Source organism: Aotus nancymaae, unplaced genomic scaffold (genome assembly GCF_030222135.1).
Source record: "Aotus nancymaae isolate 86718 unplaced genomic scaffold, 86718_ANA_hifiasm-v0.15.2.pri h1tg000029l, whole genome shotgun sequence".
Lineage (NCBI taxonomy): Eukaryota > Metazoa > Chordata > Mammalia > Primates > Aotidae > Aotus > Aotus nancymaae.
The window spans coordinates 50,584,016-50,597,749 of record NW_026988442.1 but is presented as its reverse complement, the minus strand read 5'-3'; the positions used below and the strand labels follow the sequence as shown (position 1 = coordinate 50,597,749).

Sequence of the window (13,734 nt, the reverse complement as noted above, 5' to 3'; positions counted from 1 at the left end):
TAGTATTATAAATGTTTGTGATAGAACTATGGTATACTTAATTAGGTAAAATGCCAGAAGAGAGTGCCAAGCTCCAAGCTTTATGTATCATAAACATCAACAATTATTTGCTGAATTAAATTAAATCGAATCTTCATTAACATGTAAATTATCACCTCTGTGCCCTGGAATAATTTAGAGTTTAATTTGTGCATTTACTTCCTAATGAAGGTCATCGAACACTATTTATTGGAGTACATGTACCCTTGGGAGGAAGAAAAAGCCATCGACGCCACAGACATCGTGGTCATAAACACAGAAAGAGAGACAGAGAGAGAGATTCAGGATTAGAGGATGGAAGGGAGTCACCTTCATTTGGTAAGAATCCTTTTCCTTATTTTTATTAAATTAATTATGGTAATATACTTGCTTCTACAGTTTATAATTAGGAATAATACCTTATGCTCATAAAATTGTTTATATTTTTGTAAAAGATGTTGGGTAAGTTGGAGAGAAGTGGGAGAGATAAAGCTTGATCTTTGTTTTTTGAAGTTGAGAATTGTATAGGAAATAGAATTAAGGAGTAAAGCTTAATTGTATAAACTCTTGATAATTTAATACAAATAATCATCATTATTCAAAGTGGTTTAAAAATCCAGGGGAAAATGCCTTAATTTAACTCCCATTTGCACTTTTACTGATGATTCCCAAGTTTCAGTCTTAGGGTGTTGTATTAGTCCATTTTCATGCTGCTGATAAAGACATATCTGAGACTGGACAATTGACCAAAGAAAGAGGTTAAATTGAACTTACCGTTCCGCATGGCTGGGGAAGCCTCACAATCATGGTGGAAACCAAGGAGGAGCAAGTCATGTCTTATGTGGGTGGCAGTAGGCAAAGAGAGCTTGTGCAGGAAAACTTCCCCTTATAATAACTATCAGATCTCATGAGACTTACTCACTATCATGAGAGCAGCACAGGAAAGACCTGCCCCAATGATTCAGTTAACTCCTACTGGGTCCCTCCCACACATGTGGAAATTCAAGATGAGATTTGGGTAAGGACACAGCCAAACCATATCATTCTGCTCCTGGGCCCTCCCAAATCTCATGTCCTGACATCTTAAAACCAGTCATGCCTTTCTAAGAGTCCCCAAGGTTTCAACTCATTTCAGCATTAACTCAAAAGTCCTCAGTCCAAAGTCTCATGTGAGATAAGGCAAGTCCCTTCCACCTGTGAGCCTGTAAAATCAAAAGCAAGCTAGTTACTTCCTAGATACAACTGGGGTGCAGGCATTGGATAAATACTGCCATTCCAAAAAGGAGATGTTAGCCAAAACAAAGAGGCTACAGCCCCTATACACATAAAACATCCTGCACGGCAGTCAAAGCTTAAAGCTCCAAAATGATTTTCTTTGACTCTATGTCTCAGATCCAGGTCACACTGATGCAAGAAGTGGATTCCCATAGTCTTGGGCAGCTTCATCCTTGTGGCTTGGCAGGGTATAGCCCCCCTCCTGGCTGCTTTCATGGGCTGGCATTGAGTGTCTGTCACTTTTCCAGGGTCACAAGTGCAAGCTGTGAGTGGATCTTCCATTCAGGGGTCTGGAGGACTATGGCTCTCTTCTCACAACTCCAATAGGCAGTGTCCTAGTGGGGACTCTGTGGGGGCTGTAACCCCACATTTCCCTCTGCACTTCCCTAGCAGAGGTTCTCCATTAGGGCTCTGCTCCTGCAGCAAACTTCTGCCTGGGCATCCAGGCATTTTTCATACATCCTCTGAAATCTAGGCAAAGGTTCCCGAACCCCAGTTCTTGACTTCTTTACCTGTAGACTCAACACCATGTGGAAGCTGCCAAGGCTTGAGGCTTGCACCTTCTAAAGCCACAGCCTGAGGTCTACATTTGCCCCTTTCAGCCAAGGCTGGAGCAGCTGGAATGCAGGGTACCAAGTTTCTAGGCTTCACACAGCATAGGTACCTTTTGCCTGACCCACAAAACCACTTTTCCCTCCTGGGCCTCTGGGCCTGTGCTGGAAGGGGCTGCCATAAAGACCTTTGACATGCTCTGGAGACATTTTCCCCTTTGTCTTTGGGATTAACATTTGACTCCTCATTACTTATGCAAATTTCTGCAGCTGATTTGAATTTAGCCTCAAGAAAATGGATTTTTCTTTTCTGTTGCATTGTCAGGCTGCAAATTTTCTGAACTTTTATCCTCTGCTTCCCTTATGAAACTGAATACCTCTAACAGCACCCAAGTTACCTCTTGAATGCTTTGCTGCTTAGAAATTTCTTCTGCCAGATACCCTAAATCATCTCTCTCAGGTTCAGAGTTTCACAACTCTCTAGGGCAGGGGTAAAATGCCGCCAGTCTTTTTGCTAAAACATAACAAGAGTTACCTTTGCTCCAGTTCCCAACAAGTTCCTCATCTCCACCTGAGGCCACCTGAGACTGCCTGGACCTTATTGTCCATATTGCTATCAGGCTTTTGGTCAAAGCCATTCAACAAGTCTCTAGGAAGTTCCAAACTTTCCCACATGTTCCTGTTTTCTTCTGATCCCTCCAAACTGTTCCAGCTTCTGCCTGTTACCCAGTTCCAAAGTCACTTCCACATTTTTGAGTATCTTTTCAGCAGCACCCCACTCTACTTGTATCAATTTATTATACTAGTATGTTTTCATGCTGCTGATAAAAATGTACCTGAGACTGGGCAATGTACAAAAGAAAGACATTAAATTGAACTTACAGTCCCACATGGCTGGGGAAGCCTCACAATCATGGTGAAGGCAAAGAGGAGCAAGCCACGTCTTATGTGGATGGCAGCAGGCAAAGAGAGCTTGTGCAGGAAAACTGCCCCTTATAATAACTATCAGATCTCATGAGTCTTACTTACTATCATGAGAATAGCACAGGGAAGACCTGACCCCATGATTCAGTTACCTCCCTCCAGGTCCTTCCCACAAAACATGGGAATTCAAGATGAGATTTGGATGGGGACATAGCCAAACCATTTCAGATGTGAACTTTTTACTATTGTGAATGCTCTCCCTTTAAAAGTGTTTACAGAATACCACAATATGTGTTTTTGTAGTTGTCAAAATTGTCTGAGTGCCATGAGAGCCCATGTACATGATGTAACTGACAATCTGGTTTTCAGTTCCTTGACCATCCCATATCTTGTGACCTTCTCAGTCGCTGCACTTAGCTTACCTCCTCATCCATAATTATTCTATCCTGAAGTCACTAATTCACTTATCTTTCTGACCACCGTTTCACTCCTTTCTTGCTTGTGCAACTACTTAACCCCTCTACTTTTCTTCTATCTGTAAGTTTGTCTTTATTTGCTTATTCTACTCTGATTGCACAGCATGCAATTTAGGAATACTTTAGCAATACTAGTATTCAATCAATATTACCAGTAGTCTATTTAGTAATACTAGTATTCTCAATATCTTAGGTTCTAAGTTTTAGTTTTATTCATACCTCTACTGCCTCTTTTATTTTCATTTTTAATAGTAAACAGCATTTTATTTAAAATGTTTTAATAGATTTCTTAAAGATGTAAATAATTGAATTAAATGTAGTCTATATTGCTTGTATGAATTAATTTACATTTTATTCACAATCTTGAAAAATAATTTAGCTAGGTATGCAATTCCAAATTGACAGGTATTTTAACTCAGAACTTTCAAAATAATATCCATTGATTTATCAATTTCATGAAGATGTCAAGAAAAGAGATAAAAATCTATTGTTCCATATTTAATTTGGATTTTATATTTTTATGAGTTTAAATCATTTCCTTTATTTTGGTATTTAGCTTTGCATTTATTATGATGTTTTGAGATATATATATATATATATATATGACTTTTATGCTTTTCTTGGTTGATATTTAATGAGAATATGTATTATTAGTTCTTTAAAATGTTTAAACATGTACTATTTTCTATTATTTTCTCTCCCATTTATTTAAATTCTTTTTTAAAAAATTCATTAGGCATATCTCTTTCAGTTTCATTTTCAACTTATTTTGATCCCTTTTTTATATTTTTTCATCATTTTTCTCCTTGTCCTGACGTTGAAGTGTTTATTTCAGCTTATTAATTTATTCATATTTTAGCTCATAGTTTTTGCCTTGTTCATATCCCTCTATTTTATTTAAACATTTTGACTATATATGTATTTCAGTTATTTTACTTTGGATTCAGGGGATACATGTGCAGGTGTGTTACATGAGTATGTTGCATGATGCTGACGTTTGGGGTATGGATGGTCCTATCACCCAGGTAGTGAGTACAGAGTATAGTTAATTTTACAACCTTTGTTCCCTGCCCTCCTTCCCAGCTCTGGTGATTCCCAGTGTCTATTGTTGCCATCTTTATGTCCAAGAGTACCCAGTGTTTAGCTCCATCTTATGAGTGAAAACATGCGGTATTTGGTTTTCTGTTCCTGAGTCAATTTACTTAGGATAATGGTCTCCAGCTGCATTCACTTTCCACAATGACTGAACCAATTTATATTTTCACTAACAGTGTGTAAGCATTCCAGTTTCTCTGCAGCCTTGTGAGCATCTTTCTTGACTTTTTAATAATCAACATCCAGACTGGTATGAGATGGTATCTCATTGTAATTTTGATTTGCATTTCTCTGATAATGAAGTATGTTGAGCATTTCTTCATATATTTGTTGACTGCTCATATGTTTTCTTTTGAGAAGTGTCTCTTCTATCCTTTGCTCATTTTTAATAGGATTATTTGTTTCTTACTTGTTAATTTGTTTAAATTTTGCTTATAGATTCTGGGTATCAGACAATTTTTTGAATGCATGGTTTTCTCCCATTCTGTAAACTGTTTGTTTAGACTATTGAGATTTGCCTGCAGAGGTTTTTAGTTTAATTAGGTCCCACTTGTCAATTTTTGTTTTTGTTTCAATTGCTTTTGGAGACTTAGCCATAAATTATTTGTCAAAGTTAATGTTAGGAAAGGTGTTTCCTAGACTTTCTTCTATAATTTTCATAACTTAAGGTCTTACATTTAATTCTTTAATCCAACTTGAGTTAATTTTTGTATATAGTGAAAAGTAGGGATCCAGTTTCACTCTTTTGCATATGACTTGAAAGTTATCCCAGTACCATTTATTGAACAGGGAATCCTTTCTCTGTTGGTTATTTTTGTTGACTTTGTTGAAGATCAGATGGTTGTAGGTGTTTGGCTTTATTTCTGGGTTCTCTGTTCTATTCCATTACTGTATGTGTCTGTTTTTGTATGCTGTTTGGTTTAATGTAGCTGTATAGTATAGTTTAAAGTCAGATAACTTGATGCCTCTTTGTTCTTTTTGCTTAGAATTGCTTTGACTATTTGGGCTCTTTTTTGATTCCATATTAATTTTAGAATAATTTTTTCTAATTCTGTGAAAAACAATGTTGGTATTTTGATAGAGATAGTATTGAGTCTGTAAATTGCTTTGGACAGTATGGTCATTTTAATGATATTGATTCTTCCTATTCATGAGCATGGAACATTTTTACATTTATTTATGTTGTCTGATTTCTTTCAGCAGTGTTTTGTAGTTTCTCCTTGTAGAGATCTTTCACTTCCTTGGTTAGATGTATTACATTTTTTGTGTGTGTGCCTATTGTAAATGGGATTGAGTTTTTGGCTTCGCTCTCTGATACAGTGTTATTGGTGTATAGAAGTACTACTGAGTTTCGTACATTGATTTTGTATCCTGACACTTTACTGAAATGGTTTGTCAATTCTAGTAGCCTTTTGGTGGAGTCTTTAGGGTTTTCAACTTACAAAATTACAATCATCAGCAAAGAGAGATAGTTTGACTAACTATTTGAATGCCTTTTATTTCTTTCTCTTGCCTGATTGAATAGGAGTGGTAAGAGTAGGCATCCCTTTCTTGTTCTGGTTCTCAAGGGGAATAGTTATAGCTTTTGCCCATTCAGTATGATTTTAGCTGTGTGTTTTTCATAGATGGCTCTTATCGTTTTGAGGCATGCTTCTTCAATGACTAGCCTGTTGAGGGTATTTTATCATGAAGGGATTTCAGATTCTCTTGAAGGCCTTTTCTGTATCTATCAAGATAACCATATAGTTTTGGCTTTTATTCTGTGTATGTAGTGAATCTTATCTATTCAATTGTGTATGTTGAACCAACCTTGCATCCCAGGAATGCAACCTACTTTATAATGGTGAATTAGTTTTTGATGTGCTGCTGGATTCAGTTTGTTAGTATTTTGTTGAGGATTTTGTGTCTATATTCATCAGGGGTATTAGCTTGAAGTTTTCTGTTTCTGTATATCTCTGCCAGATTTTGGTATAAGGATGATGTTGGCTTTTATAACATGTTAGTGGGAAGCCACCCCTCATCCTCAATTTTTTGGAAGAATTTTAGTAGGATTGGTACCAATTCTTCTTTGTACATCTAGTAGAATTCAGCTGTGAATCCATCTGGTTGAGGGCTTTTTTTGGTTGGTAGGTTTTTTTAAATTACTGATTCAATTTCAGAACTTGTTACTGGCTTATTCATGTTTTCACTTTATTCCTTGTTCAATCTTGGAAGGTTTTGTGTTTCCAGGAACTTATCCATTTCCTCTAGATTTTCTAATTTGTTTGCAGAGATGTTCATAAGAGTCTCTGATTAGTCTCTGAATATCTTTTGTATTTTTGTGGGATTGGTTGTAATGTCATTTCTAATTGTGCTTATTTGGGTCTTCTCTTTTTTTGTTAATTTAACTGGTAGTCTATCAACCTTGTTTATTCTTTCAAAAAACAAACTTCATTTTATTGATCTTTTGTATGGACTTTTGCGTCTCAATTTCTTTCAGTTGTTTTCTGATTTTCATAATTTCTTTTCTTCTACTGGCTTTTAAAGCCATACTTATATTGGTGTTTCTCCATTTCCCTGTTTTCTCCTTGCCTCCACAAGCAGAGATCCTCTGCTGGAAATTATCATTCAACAGGGCATTAAATTGTAACCATTATAAAGTTGTGACTCAAGGAGACATTCAACATCTCCTCTTAATTCCATTGTGTATCTTTGACTTTTGAAATAATTATTTTTCAACTTTCTTCACCTTCTTCATCAATCTTCAACATCCTCTCTTTTCACCATTCCTTAGAGTAATCTTGCTTTCTACTTCGGAGGGAAAATATATCATCAGAAATAACTCACTTTACTTTCTTCCTATTAAAAAGTTATAGCTGCAAACTTTCTTCCTATTAAACAGTTAAAACTGCAAGAAAATAATGAAGTTTTCTTTTCCTTTATGTTTATTTTCTATTGCCTCTCACCACTTTGGAAACTTGTGCCATTTCTAATTTAATTGACCTCTTCCTCTTCAAATAGATTGTTCTTATCACCTTTTAAACATGATAAAGTCTCTACCATTTTAAGCAGTTCCCCAACCTCCTCCAAATCCACCTTTAGTCATTCAGATATGTAAGTTAACTGCATATAAATGTTTGGGGTAACAATTTTACTTTTAAATATCTCTCGATATTGCTCTATTTGCTTTATTCGGTATCTTGCTTTAGTAAGTATTGCAGATAAGTCTATAGTCTTGCTCTTTTTATTTTAATTTTTAGGTTTATATATTTTAGTCCTGAATGTTTATAGACATTTTTCTGTGTCCCTTAATGAAGAAAATTGCTAAGATTGACCTAATGGTAGGTGTATTAAAAAGGTTTTCCAGCCTGCATACAGAGATAGTTTTCTACCTAGGGAACATTTTCCTATTATATTTTATTCTGTTCCGTTTACTTTGATATCTTTGTGGAGACTTTCTTTGCTTATATCCCTCTACTTTCTTCAAACATTTTAACTACATTTATCTTTCTTTTTTTTTTAACTTTGGATTTGGGGGGTACATGTGCAGGTTTGTTACATGAGTATGTGACATGATGCTGACGTTTGAAGTATGGATGGTCCTATTACCCAGGTAGTGAGCACAGAGTATAGTTATACAACCTTTGTTCTCTGCCCTCCTTCCCAGCTCTGGTGATTCCCAGTACCTATTGTTGCCGTCTTTATGTCCATGTGTACCCAATGTTTAGCTCCCACTTATGAGTGAGAGCATGCAGTATTTGGTTTTCTGTTCCTGAGTTAATTTGCTTGGATAAATGGCCTCCAACTGCATTTATGTTGCTGCAAAAGGACATGATGTTGCTCTTTTTATGGTGCATAGTATTCCATGGTGTATGTATACCACATTTTCTTTATTCACCTCACCATAATGGCACCTAATTTATTTCATGTCTTTGCTATGGTGAATAGCACTGCGATGAACATACAAGTACATGTCAGATTTCTGATTTCTACCCTGTATCCTTTTCCTTTGTATTTTAATATTAGTCTTTTATATTACCATTTTATTATCTGCAGTATAAATTCTGCATTTTCCTATTTTTATTATGGGTTTTGATATTGCTGTTGAATTTTTAGTTTTCATGAATTTCTTTCTTATTTCATTCTATTTTCTTTACATTTTAGCCTGTCCTTTTCTGATTACTTTTCATTTTTTTCTGCTTGGTAGAGTGTATCCGCAGTGATTTCTGGATAGTTTCTTTTTATCCTAAAGTGGATAATTTTCAGAGCTATGATCTTCCTTTGGACTGTCAGATTATTTTTACTCTTGATTGATTTTTAGAGTTTTTTATGGACGCCCAGTTTTTTTTCCTTTTTTTTCTTATTTTTAAACAAGGAAAGGTAGATTCCTACTATATCTACCCAGCTATATCCTAAAATTGCTTAATGAGACTGCTACAAGTATGTTCCATGTTTCCAATGGTATGTATAATTATAAGCATTACACTTTCGAAATGCCCTGTACTTCTACCAGGGGCAGCATGGTTGTTGGTGGCAGAGTGTGTAAAGAAAAGTACTCTAGGTATCCTGCACCACCATGATAGAAGGATGGTTGTCTGTAAGAATGGGTAGATGGGCAGAAAGTATAAGATGCACTGAGTATCTTCCACATTTTTAGATGTTTTCTGTTTCATGAGGGGAAGTTTTAGACTGTAAAAAAGTGACAATTTGGCATATTTTTCTTATTCAAGTTCCATCTGCTTAAAGTTAGCAGAGATGCCCTCTTAGACACTAGGAATGGATTATCTGTTGGGCTATGCTCTAATGATGAGTTTTCATCATTTTCTCATATTTGAGAAAATATATTTATATCATCTTACAAATGTTTAGTGAACAAATAAAAATAAGCTGCATTTATCGTTTGTTTGTTCCCTGTGCCTCTTTTTATTTATTTTCCCATAACTGGATGCATTATGCCAGTTTTTCTAGAACAGTAGCTCTCAGTATTGACTGCATTTGAGAGTTCTAAAACCATACTAATGCTCAACCCCTACACTAACCATAATCTCTGTGCCTGTGGCCTAAGCATGAATATTTTTTAAAAAGTACCCCCAGGTGATACTTCTGTGGAGCTGTTGATAGCGACACAGAAAGTTAATATACACTGTTCTGGAAACTTTTTTATTTAATGTTTGGTTCATCAAGAATCTAATATCCAGAATTTATAGGGAACTTAAACATGTCAACAAGCAAAAAAAGTGATTTAAAAGTGGGTAAAAGACATGAACAGACACTTCTTAAAAGAAGATATATAAGCAGCCAATAAACATGAAGAAATGCTCAATATCATTAATCATGAGAGAAATGCAAATCAAAACCACAGTAGGATACTATCTCACACCAGTCAGAATGGTGATTATTAAAAAGTCAAAAAATAACAGATGCTGACAAGACTGCAGAGAAAAGGGTATGCTTATACACTGTTGGTGGGAATATAAATTGGTTCAGCCACTATGGAAAGCATTTTGGAGAGTTCTCAAAGAACTTAAAACAGAACTACTATTGACCCAGCAATGTCATTATTATGTATATACCCAAAGGAAAACGAATCATTCTATCAAAAGACATGGATATGAGTGTTCATCACAGTGCTATTCACCATAGCAAAGATGTAGAATCAACCTTGGTGCGCATCAACAGTGGATCGAATAAAGAAAATGTACACATATTCCATGACATACATTGCATCCATAAAAAAGAGCAAAATTATGTTCTTTGTAGCAGCATGTATACAACTGGAGGCCATTATCCTAAGTGAATTAATGCAGGAAGACAAAACTGAATACCACATGTTCTCACTTGTAAGTGGGAGCTAAACATTAGGTAGTTGTGGACATAAAGATGGCAACAATAGACACTGGGAACCACCAAAGAGGAGAGGGAGAGTGGGGAACTAGGGTTAAAAAAAGTAATTATTGGGTGCTATGCTGCTCACTACTTGGGTGACAGGATCAATCATACCCGAAACCTCAGCATCATGCAATATGCCTATGTAACAAGCCTTCACATGTACCCCCGAATCTAAAATAAAAGTTGGAATTATTTTAAAAAGTTGCCAAACATAAAGAAAGAAAGCTGTACTGCTAGCTTCTAAAAATTATTTAATAAATAAACCATTTATTTTATAATAAAAATAGTAAAAATAAATTTCTACCTCAACGAACAAAGCCAACAATATTAGCATCAAATTTGAGCTTGCCAGAAATGCAGAATCTCAGGCCCTACCCTCTTGAGTTAGGATCTGTACATTAAAAATATCTTTAGGTAACTGGTATGGTTTGACTCTGTGTCCCTACCAAAATCTCATCTCCATTTGTAATCCCCACCTGTTGAGGGAGAGACTTGTAATTTCCATATGTTGAAGGAGGGAGGTGATTGGATCTTGAAGGTGGTTTCCCCATGCTTTTGTCGTGATGGTGAATGAGTTCTCAGGAGATCTGAGGGATTTATAAGGGAATATTCCCTGCTTTTTGCTCACTCTCTCTCCTGCCACCTTGTGAAGAAGGTGCCCACTTCCCCTTCTACCGCCAATTGTAGGTTTCCTGAGGCCTCCTAAGTTATGTGGAGCTGTGATACAATTAAATCTCATTTCTTTATGAATTACCCAGTTTCAGGGAACTTCTTTATCGCAATGTGAAACAGACTAATACAGTAACTTACATGCCTCTTAAAATTTGACAAACAATGCTCTAGAACAGTACTTATTGGACCTTCTGGAACATTAGAATCATCTGAGTAGCTTTTAAAAGGTAATTGCTGCTAGGCTTCACCCTCAAGATTTTTTATTTAATTAATTTTGGGTGTTTCCCTAGGCACTGGCATTTTTAAGAAGTATCCCGAATTATTTAAATAACCACTTACGATCAAGAATCAGATTCCGAGAAGCTTCTGCTTCTCAATTTGGTGAAAATTGGAAATAAGTCCAATGGCCCAGATTCTCTTACATTTTAGCTGCTATTTTTGGATGCCCCCTACCTTTTTCCTCCTTCAATTATCTGAGTGTCTTTACTGATATTTAGACCTAATATGGTTTATCAGGTACAAAGGTCTGGCACTTGGTGGTTTCTAGTAGTGGAACTTTCTAGATTTTACATTTTTCAGTTTCTCTAGTACTAATCCTCTGCCTTTATCCTTATTCCACACTCAGTTTATTTGCTATAATAAGTACTCAGTCACACACAGAGACTTCAATCAAACCCTAACACCATCCTATTTGATTTGGTTTTTGATATTCTGCGTAGTGGGAATATATGATATTTCCATGCTGAAGGCATTAAAGAAAATTTCTGCCTACTTAAGAAATAGTTATTTACTTGGAAGCACTCTAAAGAAAATATTTTGAAGCTATTCCTGCAGTTTCCTCAAAGTTATTTGGAATTTAACCTCCAAAGAAGTATAGGATAGAGCAGAATATAAGAGAGTATCAGGTCTCTCTTCTATGAAGCTAGATATATGTTGTAAATTGCAGTATGAATCTGTGAAGTCATGGAATAATTTGGGACCAAATTATGAAGCAAGCATCAGTTTAACAGAAAGATTTTTTGGAAAATGTTTGAATTTGGGCACTCTTAAAAAGTTTTATTACTCCAATGTATAAGCAACATGAGCAGAATCCGTCTTTATTATAAGACTCAATAATAGAATGCATTGTTGTTAAAAAAAAAAAAACAACAACCAGAAACCTAGTTGTATTAGTGTTGCATTCAGGTGAAAGAACCGGCCTTTAATACAGCTGAAAAAGTTTACACTTACATCACAGACAATGACTGGCTCCAGTCTACCTGACCTGATGGTTAGGCTATGATTCCTAGGTGAGTCTAAAGAGGGACCAGCTTTTGGTTTGTGTGGTAGTGGTGGTGGTGACATTTTGCTCATACAGAAAAATTTTGATGCCCACAAATAAGTTCAACCTACTTTGGCTACTGTACTTAATAAATACAATAATTTGTTTATATGAATTTGATGATGATTGATTAATTCTCCTTCATATTACAATCAACTCCCCAGTAACAGAAAGCTACTAAAATTTCACATTTGTTATTTTTGATATCATCTTCTATTCACCTTGTATTATTTGAAAATATATTTTCAACTGGGAACATAGATAATCTGCTTAAAAATGGTAAGTTTGTAGCATAAGCTTGAAGTCAGTGAAAATATGAAAGATGAGGGAAATTTGGAACGTTTATTTTTTTCTTCACCCTCCCAGAAAATAATATAATAGGAAAGATGATAGGATTATGCCAATTACAATTAGCTAATCTATAAGAAGTAGAAATAAATCTAGAAAATACAGACTCTATTAAACACATGTTTGAAATATGTACACAAACATACTGAATAAATTAACATAGTCCTGGAATTATAATAGGATTTTACCAGTCTTAAATGGTAAATTGTGCACACACTAGGAAAAATGAAGCAAATATAGAAAACATGACTTCAAAGAGCGATTTTTTTGGATGGGCAATGGATTTCTGTTCCTATTTTAACTCCCAATTAGGTGTTATATAAAAATATCAAGATGTTTTTACAAATGTATCTTATTGTAAAGTTTAAGACAAGCATTCACAAGTATTAAAGCATAGAAACATACATATAAAACCCAATGAATTATCACACTAAAACATCTGTGTAACTACCTCCTTGGTGGGCACTCTAGAAACTCCCTTTGTGCTCATTACCAGTCATTACGTTTTCCCTCCTCCTCGAAAGGATCTCTGGCCTTTCTTCTTACACTGGGTGTTTTGCTTGTTTTTGAATGTTATATAAATGAACGAGCAATTCTTTGCTCAATATTCTGTTTGTGGAATTCATCAATGTTTTTGGATGTAGCTTCAGTGTATTCATTTTCATTATTGTATAGTGTATTAATGTGCTTCTATATGCATGGTATATGTGCATCTTACTGTTGATGGTGTTTGGATCATATAATATTAGGAGATACTACAAATAATACTGCTGTGAACATTTTTGTATATGTCTTTTGGTATACATATGCATTTCTCATACTGAGGAATGAAATTATCTATTGTTGAGTCACAGGGCATGCATATTTTCAGTTTTAGTAGCTAATGCCAAATAAATTTCCAAAATTGGGGTACACATTTACATTCCCACCAATGAAGTATGAGAACTTTTGTTTTTTTGCATCCTTACTAACACTTAGTAAATTCATTCTTTTAACATTAGCCATTCTGTTAAGATGTATAATTATATCTCATTGTTTTAATTTATATTTCTTGATTACCAATGAGGTTGAGTAACTTTGAATATGGTTTTGGCCATTTGGATAGTCTCTTCTATGAAGTGCCTATTAAAGTAATATTTTAGTGGATTTTTATTGATTTGTAGAAGTTTACATATTATGGAAATAA

The 13,734-nt window shown here is 35.2% G+C and overlaps 1 protein-coding gene across 14 annotated transcripts in view; it reads left to right on the top strand.

Moving 5' to 3' along the window:
- The window catches only part of SLC4A10 (solute carrier family 4 member 10), a 359,094-nt gene that overhangs the window by 180,845 nt on the left and 164,515 nt on the right, over positions 1-13,734 (top strand). For all 14 annotated transcript variants that reach the window (XM_012440527.2, XM_064382673.1, XM_064382670.1 and 11 more), the window contains exon 3: positions 211-357. In XM_012440527.2, the coding sequence (XP_012295950.1) occupies positions 211-357 (147 nt within the window). The remainder of the gene's footprint in view (positions 1-210; positions 358-13,734) is intronic.